The sequence below is a fragment of the Pteropus vampyrus genome, unplaced genomic scaffold (genome assembly GCF_000151845.1).
Source record: "Pteropus vampyrus isolate Shadow unplaced genomic scaffold, Pvam_2.0 Scaffold144, whole genome shotgun sequence".
Taxonomy (NCBI): Eukaryota; Metazoa; Chordata; class Mammalia; order Chiroptera; family Pteropodidae; genus Pteropus; species Pteropus vampyrus.
In genome coordinates this window covers 3,790,216-3,805,620 of record NW_011888925.1, presented here as the reverse complement: position 1 = coordinate 3,805,620, position 15,405 = coordinate 3,790,216, and the positions used below count along the sequence as shown (strand labels likewise).

Genomic DNA, 15,405 nt, shown 5'->3' with positions numbered 1-15,405 from the left:
TAGTGGAGACGAATCTATAGAACACATTTTTAAAGCAATGACATTCCCCAAAATTCCGTCTACAGAATAGATGATCTTAAAAAATAAAATAAAAGAATTATGAGGTCAAATATGTTTGGGAAATGCTATATACAGCCCATTTTTAAAGGTTCACAGTTCATACTGGCATATTAAAGGTTCTGAGATCTAACGTAATGAAACTCGCTTTTTAACAAACATTCCCTTAATTTAGACGACTACATAACTCCTTTCTCTAACTCATATAAACATCCTATAGCATACATTTTGAGAAACACTGCAACAAATACTTGTTAAAGCCCTCAACAATTACCAATAGAAAAAACGTGTAGTCATCTTTCAGTTTCTCATGGATGGATAATTCCAGTAATAAAATTTGTTGGTTTGTTCTGAATTGAAATTTGTACCTCTAAAAAAGATTTGAAGAACTGAGCCCACTACTTGTGAATATGGCCTTATTTGGAAATAGGTCTTCATGAATGATATCAAGTTAGGATGAGGTCATATTGGATTAGAGTGGCCCTAAATCCCACTGATGTCCTGATAAGAAGACCATGTGAAGACAAGACACAGATAAACACAGAGTATGGTACTTTAATACAGCAGCCCTGAGTAACTTATACATAATTCTTCATCATCAAAGAGTTTGGACTAAAGACACCACTTCACACTTTCAGGTAAAGATGGCAGATTGAACATATACATCTCTTTTTATTCCCTCCTGAAATCTGAATAAAACAACAGAAAAGGAATACTTTAAAAAAAAGGAATAAATCCACAAGGATAGAGAATAAGACACAAAGATTGTAATAAAATTCTAGGAACTGAAAAGCAGGACTAGTGGGAAAGGATTTAGAAGACCTGAGAAATTGAATTATAAGCCAGAAAAGGCGGCCAGGAAACAACCCAAATTCTACAACAAAATTGCTAAAGACGCAGGAGTGGCATTATCAGGAATCTCTGGAAGTAGGGGTGGGATAGGACTAAAATAAGAGAGTCGGCTGAAAAATTCTGAATTTAAGAAGTAGTCAGATCTTTAGATTTCCTCCTCCACTCAGCATTCTAGGGACTGGCCCTCCCTAACCTTGGTGGGGGGTGGGGGAAAGGTTATTCTTTGAAAAGGTAGAACATAGGTCTCCAGGCTGAGAACCAAAGTTGTACTAAAAAGAAATGCACTGAGTGAACATATATACTGAATGCTGAGCTACCCAACACCTCTTTTATCCCTCAATTCCAGCTGGCAATCTGGCTCTCTATCTATCTGGTGAGAGACTACTAACCACTGGCATAGAAAAATCTAGAAGATATTGTAATAATTATCACAAGTGGTGAGATTACCAGAAAGTCTCACTTCCCATAATACCTGTTTTTTGTAATGTATTGTTTTTACAACAAGCATGTATCATCTTTCCCAACAAAAAGAAAATAATTAAAGGTCAGATACAGTAAAGAGAAATGCCCCCCTATAACTAGATGGGCTGAAGAAATCTACTAGGCTCAAAATGCCATTGGAATTGGGTTTCTTACCAAAGGCTGTTGTGGCTCAAGTCCTCTGCTTTGAGTGAAATCAACTCTGCTAACTTAGTAACAGTTTATTGGATTAGAATCAATGCACAAGCTAAAACAATTATATACAGACCAATACTGCCCTAGTCATGTAACTAACCATCTCTCTCATGAATGATGAAAATTCTGTCCAGTCAGAATGGAGCTCTTGCAGAGTAGAAGCAAACCAACCTATCATACCTCTCTTGACGATGTTTACTGCTAGGTACACAGAGAAGACAGGTCATTCCAGTTCAGTTGAAAAAATGTCTTGTAGAGCCTAAAGTACTATTCAGTCTCAACTGGGACTCAGGGTGACTTCTCTAAGGCTAATGGGACAACTTCATTCCAAAGTATTCTTCGATAAATCTACACAAACACTCCAAAAACGCAGACAAACAAAAAAGTTATCACTTTACGAGTTCAAGAAAATTCATTTCAGGGCCAGTCAATGCATCGGTTTCACTGAAGAGTATAGGCAAAAATGACAAAAGAATAAGAGCTAAATGGAAAAGAAGTATATTTTCAATATAATTGTAAAGTATGCGCAAGTCATCATTTTATTTATTTTCCTTTTCCTTTACTTTTTGGCTCTTTTCCAACTACCAAAGGCTGGACAGGAAAGAAAAAGGAGATAAAATTCAATGTAATATAATTTTGCTGTAAAAGAGAAGGTTAAAACCAAGAACAAGAGTGAGATTGTTTCTGAGCAATTTTACCTTAAGCACTAAAATAAATAATCCTGTGATAAGTCATTCAACTCACCTTTCCTGTATGATACATTTGTAAATCTATCACCAAATATCTATTACATAATCATTTAAGTTTTTAAACTATGGAATAACCCTGAAGTGATAACATGATAAAAGATTATGACTAATTGAAAATTTTAAATAAACTAACATAAATCATGACAAAACAGATAGAAAATCAATATTTTTTCTTCCTCCACTTACTAGTTGTTACACAATGAAGAGTATTTGCCTGGTGCTTAGAATTAAACGCTTCTATGGAAATCACTAGCTGTCCGTCTAGCAATGCTCCAATTGATACTCCTGCTGTTTCACACCTCCAGTGAATTATTAAATATTTCAAAATCTGAAAAGGGCACAATTCAAAGAAAACACAATCTTCTTTAGAAATCATGGTAATAAGTTTGCATGATAGTTAATGATTCTACTTTCTAAAAAATAATATTCTTGCTTGCAAAATGTCAGATTTAAATTTGTTCAGAACAAAGCCTTGCATCTAAACAGAAGAAATAGCTAGGAGAGTGACATAAGAAAGGAGACAGTGAAATTCAACACAATGCCCAACAAAACAGGAAATGGAAACACTAAATTGTTTTATTCAAAGGACAAGTTCATCTGGAAATAACAATTTGAAAAAATTAAGTGGGAGTTTGTTTTTCCCATGTCTTTTTTCCTTCCCAAATAAAAGCCAATATTAAGTTATGAATCATCTTTACCTTTCATTAAATCAACATTTCTGAGGGTCAAAATACTAGCTAAGAGCACTGGCTCTGGAGGCAGATGCCTATCTTTTAATCCTTGATGCCAAATTTTACATGACCCTGGGCAAGCTACTTCTCTGTACTTTAGCTTCCTCATTTATAAAATTGAGAACAAATATACCACATATGGCTGGTGCTAAACATAATCAAAATATGTGCAAAATGCTTAACACAGTGCCTGACATATAGTAAACGCTTAAAAAATATTAGCCATTATAACTAATAAATTCATCTTCAGTAAAGACTGTACAATTTAAGTTGAACAGGTCTCCAAGATGTCTGGATAAAACATTCAATCTGATGAGACAAATTTAAAATAAAATGTACTGTATTCAATTCTCATTATTATAAAAGTACTCTCATTTCAACACTAAGCTACCACTGGAAAATTATTACCCCCTTTTTTTTTTTTTTAAAGGCAGGGAGATCTCAATAAGAGAATTTAAGAACCAAGATCCTAATTTGTACCAGAGTATGTAACTTTAGTTTCCAGGCATCTCTACAGTCTAATACTTTCTTTCACACATCCTCTGACTTACTGGGCTCCCACTGTTAAGATTTTCCCGCAGTTTCTTTACCAATAATGGCAGTGTGAGTCAGAAGCTCTGATTCTATCCTAGGTTCTGTCATCTATAAAACCTAACCTTTCAACTTTCTTTGAGAACAAAGAAAGCAGGACAACTGGGAGAACTCTAAAGTGTCATCAGATCAACCCCGTGTGGCTTATGGCTCTATTTTATCTGCCTAGTAGTATCCCTTACAAGGCCAGGAACTAAGAATTCAACCAGGTAATGGCTGTGAAAGTGCTGTAAAGGATGAACAAACGTAGCGAGTCGGTGGCAGGTGTTCAGTCCCACCTTCCAGAGCAGAAAAGATCTCTGGTCCCTGGTGTGGTCAGAGCTGAGTGAGGCCTTTCATCACCCAGCTGCTCTGGGACAGGATCCAGGAAGCCGTCCCACACCTTGGTTGGCCCGAGGGCCCGTGTGGGCCACAGCGTTCGGCCATTCTCCCAGCTGAGTAACTAACTATTCTTCCCTTGTACCACCGCCCCGCCCCCCACCCCCGGCTTTACTGCCCAAGCGCTCCCAGCCCCGGGTCTCATCTGCCCCTCAGAACCCCGCGTGGGGCAGGCTGACTTGTAGGGAATCATATCATTCCCGAACATTCCTTCACCATCTTAGGCAGCGCCAGGCCTCTCTGCCTAAACTTTACAGTCTCCTCACAAGGCCTGTCTCCCCATAAAGTATCCTTCCCTGCTATTCTCTCCCTTCCCTACATCACCTCACAAACCGCCACGGCCATTCCCTCCATTCTGCGCGAGAAGCGGCCGCGGAGTCCGGCCACACGGTGCCAGCCTCGGCTTCGACCTGCGTTTGCGCTTCGACCTGCGTTTGCGCCCCGCCGCGCGACGCCTCACTTCCCGCCCGTGCGCGCGTGCGCCCCGCCCCCCCCGGCCCGCCGCGCCTGCGCACTCGGCGTCGCCCCGCCCCCGGCCGGGAGTCCCCGGACCTGCTTCAGGCGCCTGGGGAGCCTCCCCGAGCAGCCGCGGCCAGTGGGTGGACGGTTGGGCGGGCCGCGGGGCTGGGGAGAGCCAGCGGGCGGTGAGTGAAGCTGGAGGCGACCAGGGATGAGGCAAGGCCGCGACTTCTTCCTCCTGAAAGAGATTTTCCCACGCTCCCGCCGAGGTGCAGCCCTCAGCCCTTTTCAAAACGCTTCGGCCGCCCTCAGCCTGAAGAAGCCCCTGCTGCGGGACCCCGAAGCCGGTTATTGACCCCCAAGCGGCCTCACCTCCTGCGCGGACTGCCCCTAGTCCCCCAGGCCAACCTCTGGTTCCCAGATTTAGCAGTTGAAAATGCAGGACAGACAGCTGAATTTGAAGTATAGTTTAAAAGGAAATAAAGCATACGTATGTCCCATGTAATATTTGGGACATATATATACTTAAAAAATTATTTATTCATCTGAAATTCAAAATTGGGCGGCCTATATTTTCTCTGGCAACCTGTCCCCAGCATGTTCTCAGCCTAATTTCAAAGTGCCCAATCAGGACCTGGAAGGGGACCCTTGACCCCAGATAAAAGGCCCCTTCTCCCCTTTGACTCCGCTAAATATGCCAAGGGTAGGAGCCGGCTGTCCTAGGAGCCGGCTGACAGGAGAAGCTCGGGTTTTCCGAGAGTGTTCCCAGCTGACGGGAAGGTAGTTCTCTAGACTCCAGCTACAGGGCTCCCGGCGAGTTCAGGGAGGGGCGTGGCGAGGGGGGGTCGAGCCCAAACGGGTGATCTGGCAGCTGTTTCCTCAGGCACCCCAGAGAAAACTGGTGAGAGAGATTGCCTGGCAGAGAGTTGCCCAAGGAGAAGGGTGGGGCCGGGTGTTGGCTGCTTTCCTTCAGGGAAAATTCTTCCACCCCAGCTCCAAGAAGCCAGGATTGGACTGAACAGGTAGGAGAGTTGGCAGAGTACCTAATTTGGTGTACAGCCTTGGTGATACTCCAAAGAACATGTCTACCGAGACCTGAATCATAGCCTTTTCAAGTCTGCGTTCAACGCTGTTGACCACCCTCCCCATCTCAGTTGCTCACAGGTAAACCTATTGGAGAAAGGCGGCTTTTATTTCTGGAAAATTCATCATAGTACCATGTCAGCCTGCATAAAAGAGCTAGCATTTGGGGAATCATTGGAGCCTTTCTCTCCCTTTCACTCTCTTCTCTCTCAGGTGTCCCCATTAGGAAGGGAAGTTGCAAGGGGAAGGGAGCTAACATTTTTTGAATGACTGCTTGTTGTCGGACACTAATGGCTCTTTATATAAATTTTTAACTCTCATGAGTATCTTGTAAGACAATTGTTTTCTTCACTACTTGATGGGTGAGAAACCAAGGTGATGAGGATGGCTCTTTAAAATATTTCCCATGGAGAGTGTTGGCTCAGCAGAAAATGCCCCACCTTGAGAATGGCATTGCGAATGAAGGATGGAAGAACAGTTGCCAGCATAGAAGTTCTTCAGATAAGTTGGTCATGCTGGCTTTCAGCCCTTGGCCTTGGAGCACGCCTTGGGGATGAACATGCAGTAGAACACCTAACACCATCCTAGAGGCAAGGGAGGCCTAACAGAGGTAGCCAGGGACAGAGAATCTTCACTCCCTCCATACCGGAAGTAGGCAAAAGCAAGGAAGTGAGCCTTTGATATAGTGGGCCTGCCATTACAACTTCCACAGCATATATCCCTGTAGCCAGGCAAGGTTTGATGCAGGCTTGACATTTGGTGGGCATCTGCTCTGTGCTAAGTGGTCTTATTTATGTTAAGGAATCCAACCTCATATGAAAGGTGTTATCATCATTTTATAAATGATGACGATGAGGTTCCAAGGAGAGGTTGTATGACAATGAGTTTGTAAATGGCAGAGCCAGAATCTACAACAAAAATCTCTTTCCACTCACCCATACCTAGTGCATCTCCCACCTGGCTATGACCTGCCTAACTGCTTGTGTCAGAGTTCTGTGGTATGGGAACATAAATATTACCATGAGAAGCCATCCCTTCTGTGCAAAAGCTATGGAGCCAATGAACTCAGATTTCCTCAGCTTCTACAAACTAAGGCTTGAGCGAGCCACAGCATCCAGCCCTTCTCTCACCCATCAGTTTTTGCCCCCAACCTGTTTGGAGTATGCTAACATACTATTGGAGTGACTCCACATTATTAAAACTCTTTTTAATTAGACCTGAACTTCAGAGCAAGAAAATGATAGAACCAGAAGGAACTGTAGAGGTTAGCGATGATCTTCACTAGATGAAGGAATTTGAACCCCAAAGAAGTTAAACAATCTGCCCAGGGTTAAGGTCACCTTAGTCAATCGGGTCAACCAAGGAGCCTTTGGATGCTGCCCGGATATTTTCAGCCCTGATATTCAGGTCCTAGCAGTGTCTGCCGGGGGCCAATTCTCCCTAGTCCTTAGACTTAGTGGCATGTTGATTCTGCTTGCATTCCTCCACTCATCTCAGGATTTGGATTAGTGTTTCATGTCCACTTTGGATATCTTGTTTATTCTGAGAAGAAATCCCCTCTCTGGCCAGAAGAGAGTCTACCAGAAGAGCTCCAGATTGATTCTGACCCAAACCCAATGGTTTGAGCGGAACCAGAACATCCTAAGGAATGCTGTCAGGTAGACAGTGACATTTTAGGAATGGTTGAGCTTGCTTTCCCTTTTGAATGTGCCCTCTCCACGTATATTATTCCTAGATTCTTCTTAGGTCCTACCTTGTCCTCAGGCTCCCTTAGAGCATTCAAAGGCCCTGAAGAGACTGACCCCAGGAACTTAGGTAGAAAATATCCCTGAAGTCCCTCTTATCAGGCTGATGCAAAACTAAGTCCATTTGAGGAGTTCCTTTCCCCCTGGGAAACTATTAGAAGAAGCTGTTTCCCATACAGACAATAGGAAAAGGTTAACTGCTTCTCTCAGGTCCTGAGCAAAGTCTGTCCCCCACCAGTTCCCATAACCGGGTTTCCTGAAATGGAGCAGGTCCCAGGTGCCTCTCCACTAATCACATCCTTGGAAATGGGGCCATGGAGCTCAGATTAGCTCATCCCTTCACCTTCTTGAGGCCTTCTCCACCTGGAGCACAGAATCTGGGGCAGCTGCACTGCTCACCTCCCTCTGCTTTCCTATCAGGGGTCAGACAGGGATGTTCTTGCAGAGGAATGTTAGGTTGGGGTTGCGGGGGGCGAGGGGGGCGGGCACTAGAGGCCATAGTGGTGCTGAATTTTGTGCCAGTTCTGGCCAGCATTTGTTCTTCCTTATTCTAAGGCTTATGAGCAAAGGAAAGATCCCCCTACAACCAAGACACTATCAACGTTCGTATAACTAAAGTGTTTTCTTCTTCACCCCCATTCCCTATTTTCTCCTCCTTAAAGTGACTGATGATGATACTAGGCAGCTTCCTGTTTTTCCTGACTGACAATCATCCTTTGCACAGAGTCTCTGATTTCTCATCTACCAATAGCAAGTTCTAGGACCAGCCCAGGAGATTTTATTCCTTTCTTGTTAGTGTCCAATTCTCCTCTTCCTAGATAACCAATAAAATCTTTATCTTAAAGTGTTTCTGCCCTCTGTAATTGGCCTTTTACCTCCTCTCTAGGCAGGGCTGGATTTGTCCTGCCAGCTGATGTCCACTGGAAGGGTAGTGTTCTTTGTGGCATAGAAGCCTTGGAAATAGATAAAGCAGTGTAACCTGGTCATGTATGGCCAAGTAAACCTATTGATCCAAAGGCCAGACAATCAACTTTATTTGGAAGAGAAGTAGGCTAACTGGGGCAAAGGTTTGTCTTCTAGGAGCCCCATTAAAGAAAATACTGGCTGCATGTGTTTAGTTGTGGTTCAGTCTTTGTATGATTACGGTGCTCTGAAGTGCTTTACCAGGAATGCTGGGATACAAGGTCTTTAAAGCTAGTAATATGGTACCTCAGTTGAGCTGACTTTTCATTGATCTCTGAAGTTGACCTGATCTTTATCTGTTCTAGCTTTAGGCCACTTTTTTCTTCTGTTTCCCCATCTTACATTCTCACTAGTTGAAAAGAGGCTGTGGGATAGAAAGTCTAAAAGGGTCAGGGTGCCTGAATTCTTTTCACATTTTACCAGTTACTTTAGGTGTTATGTTCTAGTTTTCCACAACTAAAATAGGAAAATTCTCTCAGGAATATAGTTAAAATAACATCTGTGAAATAATTTGAGAGTTTTAGAATCTTTAAATTATAAGGAATCTTAGAAGTCATTTAATCTAGTATTTCCTAACCAGAGGAGCCATATGTTTTCCAATTCATTTCCTTTGTCCTCACCCCTATTCCTGAATAGCCTCTCTCTACCTACTTCCTTGTGTCTTCCTGGTATCCAAGATAGAGAATTGATCTAGTTTGCATAATATATGTAGTGCGTTTAGATTGGGAAATACTGCCCTAATTCACCTCCCTATTTTATGCAATAGTTATGCCAACAGTCCTGACAAGTTGATATCTAGCTTTTACTTAAATATCTAGTGTTGGGAAATTTGCCACCTCAGAGTCAACCCATTCCAGTTTTGGACAGCAGTGGTTTGGTGGAGAGTTTTTCATTATATTGAATGGAAATATGCCCCACTGTATCTTCAACCCATTGATCCCAGCTGTCCCCTTTGAAACCACAGAGAATTCATCTAATCCCTTTATAAAGAGGAGTAGGGAATACCCAGGATTTTTATTGTTAACTTGTCACTGTGGTTTAGACCTGGCCTGAGTGATGTATTACAGATGTCCTGTGCTTTGTACACTGCGTCCCTAAAACAGTGTATAAACCCAGTTTTGTGTGAATCAAATCATTTTAGACATATTGGGAAGCTGACTGTTTAAAAGAAACCCTGTTTTCAGTTCTTTCATAAACTGAAGAGTCCTTTTATAATACAAAAGCTTCCCCCATTAACCATTTTTGTGAATCTAGATTTCTATGGATCATTACAGGCATACCTCATTTTATTGCACTTCACCTTATTGCACTTCAGGGATGTTGCATTTTTTACAAATTGAAGGCAAGATCCTCCAACAGCAAAAAGATGATGGCTCTCTTTATTGTGATACTCACTTTATTGCAGTGGTCCAGAACCAAATCTGCAATGTCTCTTTAAGTATGCCTGTATATTTTTCTTAAGGCAGATTTGCCTACATCCAAAACAAGTAAAATAATGATATTAGCAATAGCTAACATTTATTGAGCCCTTAACAGGCACTAGGCATCATGCACCTGACATGCATTATTTAATTTCTCACCACAACTTCTTTAAAATTATTCTCTATTTACAGATGAGAAAAGAGAGGCTCAGAGAAATAACTTGTTCAAGGTCACGCAATTAGAATATGATGGGCCAGCATTCCAACAAGGCCATAAGACTCCAGAGTCTTGTGTTCTGACTACCAGGAAGTTCCAGATGCCAGTAATAGTTGGATAATAGTAGTATCACAGCACAGGTAGATTAGGCTACAATACAGAAAACTGACCTAAAAGTTCTATAACGTCAACGGTGGACACAAAATCTACTCTTTTTGGGCTCTGGCATCATAGATTCCCTAGCACAACTCACAGTTTCCGTTGCCATTTGATCAAGGAACCCAAAGAGTTCTCTTCAGCTATTAGTAGTAAACAGATGCTGCCTAAGTTTATTTCAGGTATATGGGTATGATCAGACACTTTTTCAAAGGGTCTGTGTATTCCCAGGAGCTTGTGGCATAAGTATCTTCTTAGAAAAAAGAAGTCATTACTTACAGACAGGTTAAAATCAAAAGTATGGAGACTCATGGTTGATTCCAGCTTTCTCCTAGATGGGTTGGAACCATTCAAATGGGTTTTTAGGCCCAGTTTTTAATGGTGTTTAGGTTTGTAACTTAAAAATAGTTTGGGAGGGATGGTCCATAAATAAATGCTGTTTTGAATCCAAGCTGGACAAAGATAAATGGATGTAATACTTCCATGTCCTCAAAGCAGTTTCATTTTCTCCAGTTTTGTAAAACACAGCTTGTACTCACAACATTTCTCAGCTCAGAACACATCCCTAGAGCCCCAGACTTTTCCACACTGTGTAAGGGAGTTCCAGGTAGGACTCTCTTCCATCCTCCAGGCCCCGCCTCCTTCCATTCCACCATCAGAATGCCCCATCGGACTTGAGACTTTACCTTGGCTCATCTGCAGACTTTTGCTTTCAAATACATGATCATTCTTTGCAAATCATGTCCCACGATGGCGTTACACTGGCCTGCTGGTCCATAGTAGTCAGAGGAAGTAAGGTCCGTCCTTGTGCGGCACTGGTACTTCCCTTGCAAGCCCACCTTTCTGACCTTTACTTGTATAGCAGGCTTGTTTATAGTCTCAATCATAGACTCAGGTGAGGAAATATGTAATTTTCTTTATTTCTCAACCTAGCTCTTCAGCCCCCATTTATACTAATGGCAGAAATATAATAAACTTGACCTACTCAAGACAACTCAGTCATTTCAAGTGTTATACACAGTCTCTTAGGAGTCTCTGCTTTCTGCCCTGTCCCATTCTTTCATGATGTCCTAGTTTGGGGTTTATGTATCATTCTGATATCAAGGAAGGGACATCAGGGTCAAGTGCCATCTTCTGTCTCTCTTGCCTAACTGATAAAGTGTAGCTTCCTTCACTTGGTCTTGGCCACTGGGCTCTGTGGCCATTGCATCTGTGTCAGAGTTCCCCAGCAGGTGGAACCTGTGGTCTTGATATAGACAAAGCATAGCGGTGGCTTCATGGGGAGCTTAGTGGCTCCCACCTCAGCAATTATGGGTACTACCAAACCTCCATCTATTCCCTAGCTTGGCCAGGCCTCCCCCCAGCTCCTTCTGTGGGTTCTCATCCCCTACTCCACAGCAATCCCACAGACACCCGACTTTTGGCTTACTCTCACACTCCTTTGGGTGGGTCACCAAGGAAAATTTCAGATTTTCTCCAAACATCAAAGAGCCATGAAGACTCAGGCTTAAGGGGTGAAAAGGCTGGAGGTGGTGAGGAGATGGAATTTATCTCAGACCTGCTGTACCTACACAGGTGGCAATGCCATTTGTACTGTGTGGTGATTGCCTGTTAGCACAGGGTACTTTGAAAGGCTGTGACTTCTCAGAGTTCCACGAATGAAATGAAGCACAAGCCCCTTCTGTCCACTATTGTTTGGTGGCGGGGACAGCAAACAAAGCCCCATAGTTTTATCTAAACTCTCTTGTTCTCCTTTCTCTATCCTCTTCAATTCTGCTTCAAGCTCAAAAAAGATTGTATTTTCTGTGTGGAGGGGAAACTTACATGTTCTTCCCAATATAACAGTTGATGACATAAACTCTGGGTTTATCAGGTTCTGTCTCTTGATATTTAAAGGGAAGCTTCTGCAGGGAAAAAAAAAAAAAAAATCCCTATCTCCCCAGCCAGAATTCACCACACATTCCCTCTTGCTCTCTCTCTCCCCTCCCACTGCCCTTCTCTGTTTCTCACATGTGCCGTGCATCCTGCAGCATCAGGCCTGGTTATGGGGTTACCTCCCAGAGTCGTTACCAGAATGAAATGAAATGATATATGTAAAGTACCAGAAAAATAATTCCCGATTAATGTTAGTAATGGCTATTATTATTTTCCATTCTCTGCTTGGTTAACGCTCTCATATTTCAGATCTAGTTCAAATGATCTGAGCTCTCTAACCAGGTTATGACTCTTATATCTTCACATAGCATCCTGAACTTTTCATTCATAATACTCGTTATATTTTGTGATTATATATCTGAGCATATATACTTTGTGATTAATATTTTATTAATGTCTGTCAACCCCACCAAACTGTAAGTTTCAATAGGATAGAGGCAGTGTCCATTTGACTCATCAGTAGATCCCCAGATCCCAGCACAGCGCCTGGTGCATAAGCCAGATAGTTTTTGAAAGAATGTTCGATTGAATGGGAGGTGAGGAAGTGGAGCCAATGAGTTCAAATGACTCAAGAAAATAGTGATCATAAAGAGTAAGGGCAAGATGTGGAGGAGGATCAGGGTCTTACTTATTTTTTAAGCTGGCAGGTCTTGAGCATGTTTAAATGCTGATGGGAAGGAGCCAGAAGAGAGGGGGCTCACCAGGAGTGAGAGCCATGAGGCTGTGGGAGGCAATGGGACTTAGGGCAGAAGCCAGGAGAATCAGTATCAAACCGGAGGGACATCTCTTCCATGGTACAGGAACAGGAGCTGAGAATTCAGCTTCATCTGTAGGTTTGGTAGCAGGAATTGTGCTCAAGACCTTTCCATCAGTCTTGGTAACGTAAGCAGCAAATCTGGATTCTCTGACTCAGCATACTTGGTGGACATCATTTCATTCATTTTTGCAACTTATGTAAAAAGGAAGCAGACGTTTTCTTCTTCCTTGAATGTACTGACGCACTACAGAGCAAAATAACAAGTTTCCAAAGCAACTCGGTAACAGCTGACGAGCGATCTCAGTGTTCTCTTTATGGATCATGCTTCCAGAATTGGGAAAGAGTATGGGAAAATGATAATATGGTAAAATAGTAATGGCTGACACTGGTTGAGTGCTTACTATGTGCCAGACACTGTTCTAGAACATTACCTGCAATAACTCAACTGATCCCCACAGTATACCACCATTTTGCAGGTAAAGAAACTGAATCCCAGGGAGGTTAAGTAACCTGCCCAAGGTCAACAGCTAGTAGGTGGCAAAACTAGGCTTTAAACTAGGGAGTTGGTCTCCAAAGTGGAATCTTTTAACCACTCTGCTAAACTCCCTCTCTAGCAGAGGGGAAAGAATAAATTAGGAATCAGAAAACCTGGTGTCTCTACTGTGAACTAACTCCATAAACCTGGGCATTCACTTAGGTGTCTGAACATCAGTTTGCTCATCAATAAAATGAGAATGACAATGTTTACCTTATGAGGTTTTTTAAAGGATTATGAAATGCTGAAAATGGGAAATCACTATACAAAAGATATTATTATGCTAATCAGAAGATCTAATATCTTTGTCTTCTAATTGGATCACAATCTAATAGGCTGTTGTCGAGACCCCCAGTTTTCATAACCAGTATAGCAGCAAAGGTTGGGGTTCCTGGCTCCTTGGGCAAATCAGCTGATTCTCATCCCATCTGCTTTGACATCCTGACCAGGTCTCTCTGATAACCAAAAGCACACCTCAGTGCCCTCTTCCCCCTGAGAACACCTACTCCTACCTCTGGGAACAGTTACAGTTTATGCCCTCACGTGTTTGATTCTGTGGCCTGAAGGAGTGACTGTTAAAATAAGTAATAAATAGCCTGATTACAGCTAATAGTGAGGTGCTCCTTAGAAGGCCAAGTTCTGATTTGGTGGTAGAATCAGACTATCAGAACTAGAAGAGAACTTCAAGGTCATCTTTTAGTGCAACTCCCTGACCCTCCTCCCAACCCATTCTAGGAAAACCAAGTCCAGGTAAGTGAGGATTGGTAGCAGGACTTTTTTGAAAATGTTTTCAAGGTGTTTAACACAAATGATTTCACCTTGTCAAAATCTGGAAAGTGCTTCAGTTATGTATTTGTTTCAGTATGCATCCCTTTTCAGAAGGGAACAAAATCCTAAAATTCCATTACTCAAATAACACCTTAAACTCAATAATTTAGGCAAAGCCCATTCTTCACGTTGCCCTTATTTGGCCATTTCAGGCATTTCCCTGGTAGAAACAGGCCCACAACTTCGGAGGCAGTGTAACCTAAAGGTTAAGTTCAGACTACTCTGTAGAAAGCCTAATCTGTTATTACTAGTTCATCTCTGAGCTTAGATTCCTGGTCTGGAAGAACAGTACCTACTTCTTTGAGCTGGAGTGGGGGTGGGGGGTCACATGAGATAATGTGTTTTTAACACCAACCTGGCACTTTGTAACTTTGTTATTAGTGGGGAATAATTCTTTTCTTTCCTAAGCAGGTAGTAGTTCACCTTAGTTAATAACCTTAGACCACTCAGACACTACAAACCAAGGAGAAAGCCAGCTGGGCCAGGCCTAGAAATGTCCATCCCCACCCCCACCCCCTCTTAAGACAGTGAGTAGGCCGGAATTCTGGTTGATAAATGAGAGGAGCTGAGAAGGAGCTGAGAGGAGCTGCAGCGATGACTGTTCCGAGAATCTGATCTGCGAGGAGGCGAATCTCCACTCCATTTACCATGGAGATGCTTGGGGAAAGAGAGCCGGCCTACCTGCCTGGAGGAGGACGGGAGAGAGAAGGGATTGATAAAAGAAATGCTTAAAAGAAGATGAACTGGAGGTACCCAAAGAGGAAAATTTGAAAAGGAAAACATTGGCTGAATACTGGGGAGCCTTCTGGGCGGTGAGTGCCGTTAAAGGAAAGATTGCGTGTCCTGGGGATACAGATTTTGGACGAAGATCGGAGTAGGGACAAAGGTGGGGTGTGCAAACTGCGGAGATCAAGCCGGGTAAGCTGTGGGGGTTACGCAGATGGCCCGGGGTTGACCGGGGCTGGGGAGGATCTGAAGGCGGGGTTATGGGGGCCACCTGCAGGGAAGGTAGAGAGGGGGTTGGGAGCGGGTCGCGGAGCCGCTGCCGCGTTCGCCCTGGGGAAGGTCAGCGACCCCGAGCCGGGGAGCTGTGCGGGGAACAGAAAGGGGCCGCGGTTACCATGGCGCCGGGCAGGGAGGGGTGACTCGGGCTCTGCCCGGAGTCCCGCGAGGTAGCCGGTTCCAGATGGTCCCGGGCCTCCCGCGGGAGCCGGCGGCCTGCGGCTGGGGGAGGCTATTGTCCTCCTTCCGCGGCGCCGCAGTCCCGCCGCTC

General features: G+C 43.4%; 2 protein-coding genes across 3 annotated transcripts in view; one reads left to right on the top strand and one right to left on the bottom strand.

Moving 5' to 3' along the window:
- Positions 1–4,481, bottom strand: part of CUNH11orf80 (chromosome unknown C11orf80 homolog) — a 59,827-nt gene extending 55,346 nt beyond the window's left edge. Inside the window, exons 1-2 of the mRNA XM_023535735.1 lie at positions 4,358–4,481; positions 2,520–2,661 (exon numbers count right to left, since the gene is read on the bottom strand). Of these exons, the coding sequence (XP_023391503.1) occupies positions 2,520–2,661; positions 4,358–4,387 (172 nt within the window). The 5' untranslated portion in view covers positions 4,388–4,481. The remainder of the gene's footprint in view (positions 1–2,519; positions 2,662–4,357) is intronic.
- Positions 4,482–14,585: 10,104 nt separating this feature from the next.
- The window catches only part of SPTBN2 (spectrin beta, non-erythrocytic 2), a 37,639-nt gene continuing 36,819 nt past the window's right edge, over positions 14,586–15,405 (top strand). Inside the window, exon 1 of one of the 2 annotated variants that reach the window (XM_011368937.2) lies at positions 14,586–14,944. The gene's annotated coding sequence lies outside the window, so the exon portion shown is untranslated. Of the gene's footprint in view, positions 15,051–15,405 lie in introns of both variants that reach the window. The other variant, XM_023535845.1, reaches the window with a different exon arrangement.